This window comes from Coregonus clupeaformis, chromosome 33 (assembly GCF_020615455.1).
Source record: "Coregonus clupeaformis isolate EN_2021a chromosome 33, ASM2061545v1, whole genome shotgun sequence".
Classification (NCBI taxonomy): domain Eukaryota; kingdom Metazoa; phylum Chordata; class Actinopteri; order Salmoniformes; family Salmonidae; genus Coregonus; species Coregonus clupeaformis.
The window spans coordinates 25,739,413-25,755,908 of NC_059224.1; the positions used below are offsets into that span (position 1 = coordinate 25,739,413).

Below are 16,496 nucleotides of genomic sequence, written 5' to 3' on the forward strand. Positions count from 1 at the left end.
TGTTTCGGCAAAGGACACCTTTCGGTCACAGGCCCAACTCTCTAAACCCCTAGGCTACCTGCCACCCCATGAGTTTTATCATCTGGAAATGTGAAGTGCACATTTGGTCTCACGGGTGTTTGACTTGCTTGTATGACATCAAAGCGGTATTTATTATCATTTTAAACATCTCTTCTTTCAAAATACATTGAGTCATTTTAATTTAGAGCATTTCCCTCACTCAAACAACAACACATTTGCAAGAGTTGCCCAATTAGCGGGAGGGATGGGGGTAACTTCTTGTCGCGTGTGGTTCTCAAATTCAGAACGGCTGTCAGTCAAAACCAATATCGGCTGTAAAGCGCATAGCCTGAGCTCTGACATCATTTATAGTGTATACAGGTATGAGTGTAAAGGGTTAAAACTTAATCCCCCCCCCTCCGCGATCTGTGTGGGCAAGTGCAAAGCACTTGTTTAGCCCAATCCTGATACATCCAGTGACGAAAACCGCTAAAACTGAACTAATGCTGCTTGTTCAGTCCACCCATCCCTTTCACTCCCGGCAGATTCTTTGGTCTACACGCAGAATCTGCCCAGTGTGCCCACGGGAGATTAATTAAGACTAGGCCTATTCTCTTGAGTTGTAGCGCAGCCTATTTAAAATTGAAAAGCTTGTCAAAATGAGGTTACATTTAATATGACCACTAGAGGGAGCCACATGCATAGATAATTAATTTCTCAATCCACTTGGTTTTCCGGTTTCACTTGTTTCACTTTCAAAAATATTGAAATTGTGTACATTTTCAACACAGTTTATGAGAAATGTCACATTTACTTTGATGTTGTGATGTTTTTTTCCTATTTCCTTCCCCAGGTTACCAGTTTGAGTACAAGCAGAGGACAGGCAGGAAGCCTGATGGCTGTGCGATGGTCAATAAGAAGGACCGCTTCTCCCTGCTGTCCAGACACCCAGTGGAGTACTTCCGCTGGGGCATCCCACTGCTAGACCGGGACAACGTGGGCTTGGTGCTGTTACTGCGTCCCACGAGACCCCTCAGCCCAGAGGCCTGTGTGTGTGTGTGGCCAACACACACCTCTCAGCAAGGAAGAAGCCACTGCTCCAAAACCGCTATAAAAAGCCAGACTATGGTTTGCAACTGCACATTGGGACAAAGATCGTACTTTTTGGAGAAATGAAACAAAAATAGAACTGTTTGGTCATAATGACCATCGTTATGTTTGGAGTAAAAAGGTGGTTGCTTGCAAGTCGAAGAACACCATCCCAACCGTGAAGCACGGGGGTGGCAGCATCATGCTTTGGGGGTGCTTTGCTGCAGGAGGGACTGGTGCACTTCACAAAATAGTGTTCAGGCCTCAGGCCTTTACCAACACTGAGGAAATGCATGCTTCTTTCCTCTGATCTGAATGTGACGTTAATACTCTTCTCTCCTCCCAGATATTGACATGGGAATCTCCAACCTGTCTGTACAGGACTTTGAAGCACAAGCTATAGCAACTATGAACAGGTTGCATTTCAGTGTTAATAATCATTTAGTTGAGACAGACAGTGCCTGTGATCCCTACAGTCAGTTAGTTCTGTCAGGTAACTGTATGAGATCTGATGCTGTCAGGTAACTGTATGAGATCTGATGCTGTCAGGTAACTGTAGGAGATCTGATGCTGTCAGGTAACTGTAGGAGTTCTGATGCTGTCAGGTAACTGTAGGAGATCTGATGCTGTCAGGTAACTGTAGGAGATCTGATGCTGTCAGGTAACTGTAGGAGATCTGATCCTGTCAGGTAACTGTAGGAGATCTGATGCTGTCAGGTAACTGTAGGAGATCTGATCCTGTCAGGTAACTGTAGGAGATCTGATCCTGTCAGGTAACTGTAGGAGATCTGATCCTGTCAGGTAACTGTAGGAGATCTGATGCTGTCAGGTAACTGTAGGAGATCTGATGCTGTCAGGTAACTGTAGGAGATCTGATGCTGTCAGGTAAGTGTAGGAGATCTGATGCTGTCAGGTAACCGTAGGAGATCTGATGCTGTCAGGTAACTGTAGGAGATCTGATGCTGTCAGGTAACTGTAGGAGATCTGATGCTGTCAGGTAACTGTAGGAGATCTGATGCTGTCAGGTAACCGTAGGAGATCTGATGCTGTCAGGTAACTGTAGGAGATCTGATGCTGTCAGGTAACCGTAGGAGATCTGATGCTGTCAGGTAACTGTAGGAGATCTGATGCTGTCAGGTACTGTACCAGCTGTAGCTCCTCTGACTCACAACAGACCTTCAATATTAATGCTTTTCAAACAGTTGAGTGTCTGTGCTGCTCAACGCAGCTCTAATTTGTTTTGAACAGCGTCTGCAAATCGGATGCATCCACTCGTCCCTCTCTCGTCGTCTTGCTCACTCTGTTTGTATGCCTTGGAGAATTTAGGAGACGAGAGTTGACAAATCCTTCCCGTACAATATTAACGTGAAGCGAGTGGAACTGCTCATAGGGAGAAGTGACAAGTCTATCCCTGGATGATTTGTTGTTTGTCCAGTGCAGTCAGTGCAGTGCTCCAACTTCAAGGAGCAACTGTCTGTGTTAATTAGCAGTTGAAGTTAAGCCAGTGCCCTGTGTGACAGTGTGTCTCTCCCCCTCCCCATGTCCCACCAGTGAGTCCAGGCCCAGTATAGAGCACAATCTGAGGCTGACGTCAGCCTACTTCCACTACCTGACAGAGGACGGCAGGCTTGAGATCACCACCTGTCACTCCAGAAAAGCCTTCACTGTGGACTACATCTTCTACTCCGCAGGAACTGGGGACATTTCCACACAGCCAGGTACACACAATATACTACATGTTGACATACACTACATACAACACAGGATTTGTTGATTGATTTGTATACTTTAAAGCAGAGTGGGATCTGACAATCAAAATATTATTTATGATGAGGTGGGTCTTGTAATGTGAACTCTGCAGATGCTGCAGTCTGCTTTACTGCAGTGCAGTGAGATGTGGAGTTGATTAGTCTCCCAAGCTGCAATTATGTAACCATGATTAGGGCCCTGAGTTTTTCTTGACTAAGATCACATCATCAGGGAAAAGTCAGGGCCTTAACCATGCCTGTTGTATGTTCCTCCCAGAGGGTTCATTGCCCAGGTGAGGGCTGCTGGCCAGACTGTCCCTGGTGGGACAGACAGACCTGGAGGCCGTCAACGGGCTACCCAATGAGCACAACTCCTTGGACCATCTGCCCATACTGGCCCTCCTCCGCCTCTGCCCCTGAGACTGGTGGTCAAGGGTTAGGGGTCAGAGCCTCAAACAAACGTGGAGGTCAAAGAACTGGAGAGACCAGGGAATTCACCCATACCTCTCACCAGCGACCAATAGCTTCTGTCTCTGAGTCTCATATTATCATATCACCACGGAGATAGACTTTCATTTTAATGACATTTATTGATGATCTTGCAGCTTGGCAGTAGCCTATCTCTAGTGGATAGATGTAGGCTACTGCATCGAGATGTTTACACTTTTTTACTTTTGATGTTATTTTACATTGGTTGAAGATATTATGAAAATATACATTTTTATATTTGAATGGTTTAAATGTTGACATGAATTCATTTCAAAACATGCAGCTGATAAGGAATAACACTGAGATATATACTTTTTCTATTCATTATGTCATGCACATGAGCACAAACTATTTGATAATATTGGGATTGAAAATGAAGGCTATGTTACAGCTATTGTACCTAATTTAACGCAATAGAATACCCGCAATTAAAGACACCCTGTACATGCATATAGTTCAGCTCTGTAATAATGTCACATTACATTGAATGAGATCCAGGGATTGTTTGAACGGTACCGCTCAGCGATAACCAAAGGCTACGCAGGTGGACAGAGAAGCTGACACAAGCTGATCAGAGAAAAGAGAGGGAGTGTTTTCTCACCTGGAGAGGAATGAAAGTGAACCCAGGGTACATAACCTTGAGTGACGAACCTGCTAGTGCGTTAGGTGAAAAGCTCATTAATAAAAACAGAACAGTCATCTCTACCATTAGATGAAGAATCACTGGAGTCAGCCTCCTGATAGGCAATTTCTCTCAACATGTTGGAGTGTTTTTAATATTCTACACACTGCAGAATCCTCAAGTTTGTTTCCAATATTGCACATCAATCTTTTTTTTAGACCGAAACTAAGTGTCAGAATTTGAGGACATGGAATTTGACATTTCTGGTAGTTAAAGAAGCAACTCTCCAAAGTCTATTGTATTTGGTTGCCTTATATAACGGCCACATTAGTGCTATCAACCTCGCTGCTCAAGCACACAAACCTCTGCTTTACAGAAAATGTATTTTGATGTAGTACATATCAGGTGGTTAACCTTGTTTTACTATTTGGCCTTAATTCTGTTTTGACATTGCTCACATTCTAGACAAAATTTGATAAAGTCTGAGGCCAAATTGATTTAGTTATTCCTTGCCGGGGACATGCCGTGGTTTGTAAACAAAAGTAGGCACTTCAGCGTCTGCTAAATGGCATATTATTATTATTATTATTATTCATACCCAAATAAATAAATAAACACAACTTGCTTTGGTTGATTATCTTTGACTTTTTTTGTATCTCAAGTCCACATCACTCAAATGTTCTTCTTGTAAATGTGCTGTTCTTTGTCTTTCTGTATTTTTATCCATTTGAGGTCCTCACCACCTAACCCAGGCATGGTTGGTGGTGTGAACTGTGAATCAAAGCCATAAGGACTCAAGTCTCTGGTCTTAGAGTTCAGTGTGTTCTGCTGATATTGCAAAGCTGCTGCTGCTGCTGCTTTGTGGGATTTCTGGGATGAAAGCATTCACAGGCTGATCGTTTGACGGTTGGTGAGATCCAGCCTCATTGAGGATGACTCAACTTCTTGCTTAGACATGGGATGAATCCCAATACTTTGAAGATGATTCCTTTCCTTAGCTCTTGTCCTTTACCCTCTGACGATTGCCTATTAGCTATTTCCTATTGTATAATTTAGATAAGTGGGAATGAGGGACAGAAAACAAGGTCAGAAAGTATTGGGATTTATCACATCGTTTCTTTTTTGAGTACTTGAGTAAAAGTAAAGATACCTTAATAGAAAATGACTCAAGTAAACGTAAAAGTAACGCAATAAAATACTACTTGAGTAAAAGTCAAAGTATTTGGTTTCAAATATACTTAAGTATCAAGGTAAATGTTATTGCTAAAATATACTTAAGTATCAAAAGTAAAAGAATAAATCATTTCAAATTCCTTAAGCAAAACAGATGGTTCTATTTGCATATATATTCTTTTTACAGATAGCCAGGGGCACACTCTAACACTTAATTTACAAACGAAGCATGTGTTTAGTGAGTCCACAGAATCAGAGGCAGTAGGGATGACCAGAGATGTTCTCTTGATAAGTGTGTGAATTGGACAATTTTCCTGTCCTGCTAAGCATTCAAAATGTAAGGAGTACTTTTGGGTGTCAGGGAAAATGTATTGAGTAAAAAGTACATTATTTACTTTAGGAATGTAGTGAAGTAAAAGTAAAAGTTGTCAAAAAGAGTAGATACCCCAAAAAACTACTTAAGTAGTACTTTAAAGTATTTTTACTTAAGTACTTTCCACCACTGAGTATACACTACAGACAGAGAGAGAGAGAGAGAGAGAGAGGTATAACGTTCCCCGTGTAGGGCCCCGTGTAGCTCAGTTGGTAGAGCATGGCAAGCAGGTTCGTTTCCCACGGGGAGCCAGTATGAAAATGTATGTACTCACTAACTGTAAGTCGCTCTGGATAAGAGCATCTGCTATATGACTAAAATGTTTTTTAAAAAATCCCCGGCCTTCCATGAGCTGCTTCAGAGATGAGAAATTAGGGATTAATTTTATAAATCATCTCTCTGCGTCGTTGCATGTCACACACAGCTGGTGTAAACATATTAATAGAGACCTGGAATGATTTGATTGAATTGAAATACAGTTTACATGATTTCATTACCTATCATTGCTCCTTCCTGTTGAGTAAAGAAATGACAGCAAAGACAGAATTAAAAAGATAAATCATTTTTTATTATAACATGCTACAATTGATAAAAACCATTGTCAACTGATCATTGTAACAGTAAGAGTTGGGAGGACATCATCTTCTGCCAGTGGTAATAATGCAAACAACACTTTGTCATCATCATACATGTAAAAACAACAGGGACAGATTCTGAAGGTTCATTTTAATAGAATATTGGGTTCTGTTAGCCACATCAGGGATTTTGAAGCCTCGTTTATACCTGGCGCTAAACATGCATACTTGGTCCTGATCTTGTCCACATTCTAATTGTGCCCACACAATTAGATCATAATGTGTGTTTTGATTGTATACACCGGTCTACAAATGTGGGCACAATCAGGATGTGGACACAATCAGGACAAAGGACGCATGTTAGAACCAGGTATAAACGGGGCATAAGAAATGCTTCCATTAGTTCTGCTGTTGATCTACCATCAATACTTATCCTCTTCCACTTCAGCCAATGGGACAAAGATCAGCTCTTTCCAGAAAGATATGACAACATTACCAGCCAACTGGTAGCTCTGGCGGCATTAGTATAGAGAGAACACTAACTAGTTACTTACATTCCCATTTATGAGAAGAGGCCAAGAGAACACTCCTCATGAAATGCAATTTAATACAGGTAAAGTAGTCTCATCTAAAAGCTGAGTTACAGTTGTAAACTCAAAGGTTAAGTAGAGTTCGACATCATGCTTAGAAAACAGCTAAATATTCAGTAACGCTTAGCCCCAACAACAAGCCATTGCCTTTCAAGTTATCAACCACTGAATGCCGTAGGTGGTGGTACATTACAGTGGTGGCAGCTGGTTTCAGGTTACTCATATTGGGCAGTTATTCAGATAACTTGATTCTTATATATTTTTTTAAAACCACCATTTGGTAAATACAAAATGGATAAAAAATCAATCTACAGTCATCATGAGGAGTGGTACTGTTGGATGTTACGTAACGTTTCAAGCCTATTCAGTGATCAACCTGTTAACAAAGCAAGGCCTTTGAAAATGTATACTGCTACAATATGGAGTGTGCTTCTTTAAAATCACACCTCGTCCAAAGAATACTACATCATCATCATCATCATCATCATCATCATCACAACAAAGTGTTTCCACCACATCATAAAAACAACAAACTGCATGATTAAACACTGCACTCAGTAACAGATTTGTTCAAGAAACAGCAAAGAATCACCAATGGAACTCATCAACAACATGATTTAGCTCAAAACTAAACAGTTAAGAGTAAAAATCTATTTAAGCTACATCACTTTAGAGTATTATCTTTCAGTTCCCAGATATGCAGCAGTGAAAGCAGTCTTTTCTCCCAGTAAGTCTTTATTACGGAAGTTTTTAAGAATAAGAGTGTTAAACCTAGTCTATATAGATTAGACAAAGGATTGTATTGTGTAAAAAAGAAGCGTATTGTGCTTCTGTAGGATTGTAAAACCAAAGTCAAATATTAAGCTGGCTGTTTTGTGCTTACAGTAGTCTTTCAGACGGCTGGTACCAATGATGTTGGCCTTGGTTGTATACTGTCAGACTAGCAGCACCAATTCACACTAATCAAAAAGGATCATATGAAACATCACTGCACTGATATTGTTCTCAGTTCATTCAAAATTCAATATATCAAGACCGGATTTCAATTCTGCTGCAATCTAGAAACCATTTGGATTGAGGAAGACATACGGTTATTCATCATTATCTGTTTGATGTGCATAGCGTCTTTAACCAAATGCTATCAAATCTGATATTGTTCAGTTGGCACCCTCCTGCATATCTGATGCTGATTTTTGAATACAATAAAAAACATTCTAAACAATTTTGACAATGCATCCTGGCAGTTAAGATGGCAAATGTGGAGTCTTGATTTGATTGATATGTCTGTCTTGCGGTGTTTAGTTCAGTGTTTGCATTCTTAACCTCAAGATTCTGTCATATGATTCAGAAAGGCCTCTAGTTAGGAGCTACATAACATTATCAAACATGTTTTTGTATACAGCTGTATACTGAGGCATAAAGAGTTGACATTTGATTCAATCTAACTTAACGTAGCAGGTGTAGAAAGACGCCTGAGCGGAGACGGAAGTTAGGTTCAAAATACTGTATCCCTGAAAACTGGATGTTAGCGTTTTCGGGCAACTCCGCATAGGCTAGATTCAACCCAATGCCACAGTCAAATAATTTTTGGAATAAAAGGTAATGTTCTGGCTAAGCTCCAAAGTATCATTGTCACAAGCTTTTATCTCTTTACAAGAACAATTGCTTAAAACAAGAATTGATCTATACCAGGTATCTCCAACCCTGTTCCTGGAGAGCTACCATCCCGTAGGTTTTCACTCCAACCCTAATCTAGCACACCTGATTCTAATAATTAGCTGGTTGATAAGTTGAATCAGGTTAGTTACAACTGGGGTTGGAGCGATAACCTACAGGAGGGTAGCTCTCCAGGAACAGGGTTGGAAAGCCCTGGTCTATACTGTATCTGTGAGAGAGGAGGGTGGGCCGACAGAGACAGATGGATAATCTAACCCAGAGCTAACAGGGAGTCAGTGTCGACAGGGAGTCAGTGTCGAGGCTGGGGTTTGCCGCAGTACTCAGCAGGCTCTCTGCTTGACTGCTTTGGTCTTTGGCCCCTCTCGGTTCCCTTCGCCTCAGGCCTACCTCTCTCTCTCTCTCTCATTCATCACACTGAGCTACAGCTCAGCCCAGCAGATAACTACTCAACATTCTTTACAACTGTTCAATCTAAAGAATCTTTAGATTTTATGAAGGGCTTGAAAAAATAGATATGTCACACTATTTGATCTTTTTTACATGATGTCAGCATCAAATTCACAGCATTTAAAGATCAATCTTCACACTGTAAATGTGACTGAAGTGTAACTGTTGATCTCCTTTTTACATAAAACTATGTAAAGCACCCTCACATACAGTATGTACTTCCCTAAAGGCATGTGAGATCTTGATATGATGTCCGCAATTTAGGCATCACTCCTTTATTCAAAACATAATAGATGTGTATACAGAAGGCATACTGTCCTTCAGGAGTAGAGCAACGTTGAAGTCCCTATGATGTATGTGTTCGTACTGGATGTCAACCTCCAGTTTAGCACTGAGCATAATGTCATCATCTTCACCCTTTCAGAAGAGGCTGGTAGAACCCTATAAATACTTTATGAATATGATATACACAATGTCTGTTAAATAGATATCCCATTTGAGAGTTTGTGAGGCAGACTGGGGGGGTCAGAGTGCATGAAAGAAGCACCTTGGACAGGAGAGGGTGGGATGGGGGTAGGGGGTCGCAGAGACCAGGAGAATGAAGTCCAGTTCCTTCCATGGAGTCTCAGATGCGGATCTGGTAGCCGTCGTTCAAGGTACTGAGTTCTGCAGGTTTTCGATCCAGAGCTGCAGGTCTGAAAAAACTGACGAATTAGCTTTAGCATCATATATTTTAGAGCAGTAAAAGACAAATAGCCAATCAAACTAAGGCCCTATCACTTTAGCTGATGAACTGTATTGAACACCTCAGACACACTCAATAACTTCCTATTGAAGTGATTATCCTCTCTCACACACAGAACAGAGGTAAGATGGGGAATACTTGACTAAACCATTTGCTCATGTAGAGAGCCAGTTAGTCAGTTTAGTAAAGCCTGGGGCATCCTTTAGTGTCATGGCCTGAGTGTAATATTATTTTATTGAGTGTGGTCACGTAGACTGGCTCCCCATAGGTTCTCATCAGCATAGTGCAGTTGTCCTTGGACTGAGGAGAGCAGAGACGCAGCATTTTCTGACACACATGCACGCACACCGTCAGAAGCATCTGGTGCCCCATTGTTGAGCTCAGAGAGTAAGAGTGAGTGATACCAGAATAGGTATTGGGTTTGTGCTGTAAAACAAACACACACATTTAGTTTGTCAGGGAAGTCAGGGAACTCAGAGGGAAATAGAGGAAGCGTGAGAGAAAGAGAGAGAGAGGTAGGGGGCAGACAGAAAGGGAGTAGAGAGTGAGAGAGAGGTAGGGGGCAGACAGAAAGGGAGTAGAGAGTGAGAGAAAGAGAGAGAGTGAAGTGTGAAGTAGCAGCAGGACAGTCAGTGAGACAGTCAGTCATCACTTTATAATCCTGCGCTGTGATGGTGCCGTCCCGTCAGCTCAACCCTGCAGAGCTCTAACACACAACACTGGCACTGCTATCACAAACACACACACACACACACACACACACACACACACACACTATTCAACCAAACTAGGGTTCTCAGACCCAAAATATCAACACACACACACAGCACCTTCCCTCTGACAATGACAAAAATAAATTTCAGCCCAAAGAGAAGACTAAAAAGAGGCTTATGGGTTAGACGTTCATAAATAAGCTCTCTCCATAGTAACAAAGGTTTCCTATTTCTCCTCTAATGTTGTCTGTTTTCAATATTCTGCTTGGCTCGAAGCCCTGAAGGCACTCCTCCTGTCTGTGTTTTCTCATGCTCCATTTTTTATTTATTTTTATTTTATTTCACCTTTATTTAACCAGGTAAGCCAGTTGAGAACAAGTTCTCATTTACAATTGCGACCTGTCCAAGATAAAGCAAAGCAGTGCGATAAAAACAACAACACAGAGTTACATATGGGGTAAAACAAAACATAAAGTCAAAAATACCACAGAAAATATATATACAGTGTGTGCAAATGTAGCAAGTTATGGAGGTAAGGCAATAAATAGGCCATAGTGCAAAATAATTACAATTAGTATTAACACTGGAATGATAGATCTGCAAGAGATGATGTGCAAATATAGATACTGGGGTGCAAATGAGCAAAATAAATAACAATATGGGGATGAGGTAGTTGAGTGGGCTAATTTCAGAAGGGCTGTGTACAGGTGCAGTGATCGGTAAGGTGCTCTGACAACTGATGCTTAAAGTTAGTGAGGGAGATAAGAGTCTCCAGCTTCAGAGATTTTTGCAGTTCGTTCCAGTCATTGGCAGCAGAGAACTGGAAGGAATGGCGGCCAAAGGAGTTGTTGGCTTTGGGGATGACCAGTGAGATATACCTGCTGGAGCGCAAACTACGGGTGGGTGTTGCTATGGTGACCAATGAGCTAAGATAAGGTGGAGATTTGCCGAGCAGTGATTTATAGATGGCCTGGAGCCAGTGGGTTTGGCGACGAATATGTAGTGAGGACCAGCCAACAAGTGCGTACAGGTCACAGTGGTGGGTAGTATATGGGGCTTTGGTGACAAAACGGATGGCACTGTGATAGACTACATCCAATTTGCTGAGTAGAGTGTTGGAGGCTATTTTGTAAATGACATCGCCGAAGTCAAGGATCGGTAGGATAGTCAGTTTTACGAGAGCATGTTTGGCACCATGAGTGAAGGAGGCTTTGTTGCGAAATAGGAAGCCGATTCTAGATTTAACTTTGGATTGGAGATGCTTAATATGAGTCTGGAAGGAGAGTTAACAATCTAACCAGACACCTAGGTATTTGTAGTTGTCCACATACTCTAGGTCAGACCCGTCGAGAGTAGTGATTCTACTCGGGTGGGCGGGTGCCAGCAGCGTTCGATTGAAGAGCATGCATTTAGTTTTACTAGTGTTTAAGAGCAGTTGGAGGCTACGGAAGGAGTGTTGTATGGCATTGAAGCTCGTTTGGAGGTTTGTTAACACAGTGTCCAATGAAGGGCCAGATGTATACAAAATGGTGTCGTCTGCGTAGAGGTGGATCTGAGAGTCACCAGCAGCAAGAGCGACATCCTTGATATACACAGAGAAAAGAGTCTCAGTCTCATTCCATCCCCCAGAGTATATTTCCTGCTCAGCAGGGTTGGGGTTATTCCACAAATTCAATTCTCTCTCCCTGTAAATTCCATTTAATTAAATTCAAATTCCAGATCAGTCTTTAATTCAATTATTCTAAATTCCAATGTTAGGTAAATTCCCAGAATTAAATTCCCAATTCAATATTATCCCCAACAATTCCACAACTTCCAATTAGATCTCAAGCTTTCAGGCTGTTCATGTCACTGTTTAAACAGCCTAGCTATCCTGGAAAAAAAGAAATACAAGTTGAAATGACTTAAAACAAACCCTGCATTCAATGTTTGATAAATAATTGAAATTGACCCCAACCCTGCTGCTCAGTCTCTCCCATCCATCGATCCCCATCTCCCCAGCTCCCTCCGCCAGAAATAGTGAGAATAAGCACTCATCACAATCTCAAACCAGTCCATCAATGCAAGTTGTGTGTGCGTGTGCATGTTTGTGTGCATATGTGTATATGAGAGTATCGGAGACTACTTCTTTAGTACCCTGGACAGCACCACAACTTTCTTCCCTGCTGCTCCGATCAATAGCAATCTGTCTTCCAGGGAGAGGGGGTGCACTTAGAGGCCAGGCTTTCAACACCCAAAGCACCTAGTCAGTCGATCAGTCAGTAAGACAGGCGTCAACTCTCTCTGAGCCACACCATTCTCACATTAAGGCTTCCCAGCAGCCCTTGTTAAAAGCTCATCTTTCACCACAAGCCTCGGAATTATCACCATTCCTCAACACAAAGAATCACCACTATGCTGACCATTCATCAGAATAAAGCCTGCAGATTTCACTAAGTCCTCAGGGAGAGGACAAATTACTTGAGGGTAGGTTTTTATGTTTTAGTGCTGATCAAAACAATTACAACTGTGATGATCCCCTGCAGGGATCACAGTCCAACATGTCACTGCATGGGTTTCAAAGCTGATTACACAACGTAGAACAAAGAGCTTTGTTGAACAATGATAACTCTGGTTTTGGGCAAAGTGAGGAGAGGCAAATCTATGCTCACTGATGCCAAAGCAAAAAGCAGCAGGGGTGATTGCAGTGACCTTTTCTGGTTAGGGAACTCAGTGGCCACAGGGGGCCACATTGGCTATGGGACACTCTGGCTGAGGTTACTTGTCTGGGTTGACCAGTATTGAGGAGAGTAGGCAGGGGGTGTGGAGGGGAAACACAAGGACAGAGGTCCTAGTAGGCAGAGGACTGTTAGCAGACTATGCCACATGTCTGAACTTGGATGACTGCCCAGAAGTGAGGGTACAGAGGGTAGAGGAGGTGGTCTGTGGTGGTTTGGGGACTCACAGGACATGGGAGGCCAGTGACCAAGAGGGCTCTGTGGTGTCTGAGACTCCATGTCTGGGCCCTAGGCTGGCAGGCTGAGAAGAGGAGAGGCTGCGGGCCTAGACTCCGAGCTCTGAGGAGGAGAATGTATTCTGACAGGCCAGAAGCTCAGAGCAGCACGACAAACATGGCAGTTAACATCCAGCAGCCAGCCCTTCCCAGCCCATTACAGAATAGACAACAGCCAGCCGAGCTGTAGTACAGGCTGCCTCTACAATGTACAGCTAAAGAGGAAAGACAGTGGAGATACGAACAGGAATGACAATGACAATTTTGTCTAAAGCACCGGGTCTGACCCTCTCTGACTTTCCTTGTCTCAACAACTTCATTGAATATTTCACTTTTCCAGAAAACAGGTGGTTTCCTTCCAAGCAGTAACATATTCCAGTATTATAAACTGGGTGGTTTGAGCCCTAAATGCTGATTGTCTGACAGCCGTGGTATATCAGACCGTATACCATGGCTATGACAAAACATTTATGTAATTACGTTGGTAACCAGTTTATAATAGTAATAAGGCGCCTGGGGGAACAGCCCTTAGTTGTGGTATATTGGCCATATAACCACACCCCCTCAGGCCTTATTGCTTAAATATAACCTTGCATTTGATATTGGGAAACTGGGCGGGTCTAGAAGGTTTCTTGGAGAGCAAACCTCTAATTGTTTAGTAGCGATGTGACTGTCTCCTATGATAAAGCCAGATGAAAGTGACACATCCAGAAGAGTGGTAGAGCAGAGAGTTGGCCTGGGGGTCTGTCAGCCTGTCTGACTGCTCTTCCCTACCTGAGAGGAAGATCCCATAGAGGAATACAATATTTATAATATTCAAAATTCATACCCCCTCATACACCTTCATCTCCAGTGTGACACTTCCCACTGGGCACCAATTCAATGTCTATTCCATGTTGGTTCAATGTAATTTCATTAAAATTACGTGGAAACGAGTATGTGCCCAGTGGGTTATGACTATTTCATCTCTGTCTCTAAAGTGCATCTGCTGCAAAGACTTTGTCTATAAAGTGAAATTAATGTCAGACTTTATCTCAGCTTCACATTTGAGTGTTAATGACAATGATCATGCTGTGCTGAAGCCCACTGCTGAGCAGAGTTCTGGATAACTGCCTGAAGTGCATTACCTCCGCATTCAGTCTTTTTAATGGCACTGCCAACACATCTATGGGTATCTACTGAACCATTCATCCACAACAGACGTGATTTTCCAAGCTATTCAGGGATACATTAAGCTCTCAAGTCTAGCTATCATTCTGCATTTAACCAATTAGATTTAATATGTTCATAAATCACTGTGGGGATAAAACTCCTGTCTTCGCCAATCAATGTTATTTGGCAGCACGCATTCGCGCCATTAAACAAACCCAATATCTACAAATCTCTGAGGCGGCTTTGCTCGATGAGCAGGCAATGGATGGAGAGAGAGCATTAGCAGGCTTACAGAGATCTGTAGGCCATTACGGAAAAGAACACATGAATTTCACGTGAACATGTGAAGTGTTCCAAAAACACATGATTTCAAGTGAAATTTCAGGTGAAATTATATGATTTTTCCACGTGAAATCCTGTGTTTTTCAGTAAAGAAATTTGACACGTGACACGGAGGACGTATAAGGGGTTGGACAAGACTCTTCCTCAATAACTAAAATCTTACAGGAGGCGACAGGCAGAGAGGTGGGTGTCTAAGAACAGGTTCAAAATAAATCCCATCAGATTGGAAGGTGGTGCTGAACACATACAGTGCTGTGAAAAAGTATTTGCCCCCTTTCAAATTTTCTCTACTTTTGCATATTTTTGATACTGAATGTTATCAGATCTTCAACCAAAACCTAATATTAGATCAAGGGAACCTGAGTGGACAAATAACACAACAATCACATACTTATTTAATTTATTTAATAAACAAAGTTATGCAACACCCAATGCCCCTGTGTGAAAAAGTAATTGCCCCCTTACACTCAATAACTGGTTGTGCCACCTTTAGCTGCAATGGCTCCAACCAAACGCTTTCTGTAGTTGTTGATCAATCTCTCATGTCGCTGTGGAGGAATTTTGGCCCACTCTTGCATGCAGAACTGCTTTAACATTTATGGGTTTTCAAGCATGAACTGCTCGTTTCAAGTCCTGCCACAACATCTCAATTGTGATTAGGTCTGGATTTTGACTAGGCAATTCCAAAACTTCAAATGTGTTGCTTTTTAGCCATTTTCATGTAGACTTGATTGTGTGTTTTGGATCATTGTCTTGCTGCATGACCCAGCTGCGCTTCAGCTTCAGCTCACGACGGATGGCCTGATATTGATAGTTGATAGAGCATGGCGTTTGCAACGCCAGGGTTGTGGGTTCGATTCCCACGGGGGGCCAGTATAAAAAAATATATATTCACTAACTGTAAGTCGCTCTGGATAAGAGCGTCTGCTAAATGACTAAAATGTAAATGTAAATGTAATATTCTCCTGTAGAATTATCTGATACAGAATTAATGGTTCCTTCTATTAAGGCAAGTCGTCCAGGTCTCATCTGTCCATAGAACATTCTTCCAAGAGTCTTGATGATCATACAGGTGCTTCCAGGTGCTTTTTGGCAAACTTCAGTCAACTATTTGGACGAGATAGGTCCATTATGTCTGGTGAAAACCAAACACTGCATTCCACAGTTAGAACCTCATACCAACGGTCAAGCATGATGCTTTGCAGCCTCAGGACCTGGACGACTTGCCATAATAGAAGGAACCATGAATTCTGCTCCGTATCAGAGAATTCTACAGGAGAATGTCAGGCCATCCGTCTGTGACCTGAAGCTGAAGCGCAGCTAGGTCATGCAGCAAGACAATGATCCAAAACACACAATCAAGTCTACATGAAAATGGTTAAAAAGCAAAAAATCTAGAATGAACTAGTCAAAGTCCAGACCTAATCCCAATTGAGATGTTGTGGCAGGACTTGAAATGAGCAGTTCATGCTTGAAAACCCACAAATGTCGCTGAGTTAAAGCAGTTCTGCATGCAAGAGTGGGCCAAAATTCCTCCACAGCGATGTGAGAAACTGATCAACAACTACGGGAAGCATTTGATTGCAGTCATTGCAGCTAAAGGTGGCACAACCAGTTATTGAGTGTTGGGTGTTGCATAACTTTGTTAATTAACTAAATAAAAGTAGTATAACTTTTTTTGTTATTTGTAAACTCAGGTTACCTTTATCTAATATTAGGTTATGATTGAAGATCTGATAACATTTAGTATAAAAAATATGCAAAAATAG

General features: G+C 42.0%; 1 protein-coding gene and 1 long non-coding RNA gene across 2 annotated transcripts in view; one reads left to right on the forward strand and one right to left on the reverse strand.

Moving 5' to 3' along the window:
* Positions 1 to 1,282: 1,282 nt before the first annotated feature.
* LOC121549279 lies at positions 1,283 to 4,485 on the forward strand. Its single transcript, XR_005996781.2, has 3 exons — positions 1,283 to 2,170; positions 2,227 to 2,807; positions 3,115 to 4,485. It is a non-coding gene; the product is annotated as an uncharacterized LOC121549279 (long non-coding RNA).
* A 3,964-nt stretch (positions 4,486 to 8,449) lies between these two features.
* LOC121548908 (tubulinyl-Tyr carboxypeptidase 2-like) overlaps positions 8,450 to 16,496 on the reverse strand; it is a 48,853-nt gene continuing 40,806 nt past the window's right edge. The window contains exon 7 of the mRNA XM_041860563.2: positions 8,450 to 9,478. Coding sequence (XP_041716497.2) covers positions 9,409 to 9,478 — 70 coding nt within the window. The 3' untranslated portion in view covers positions 8,450 to 9,408. The remainder of the gene's footprint in view (positions 9,479 to 16,496) is intronic.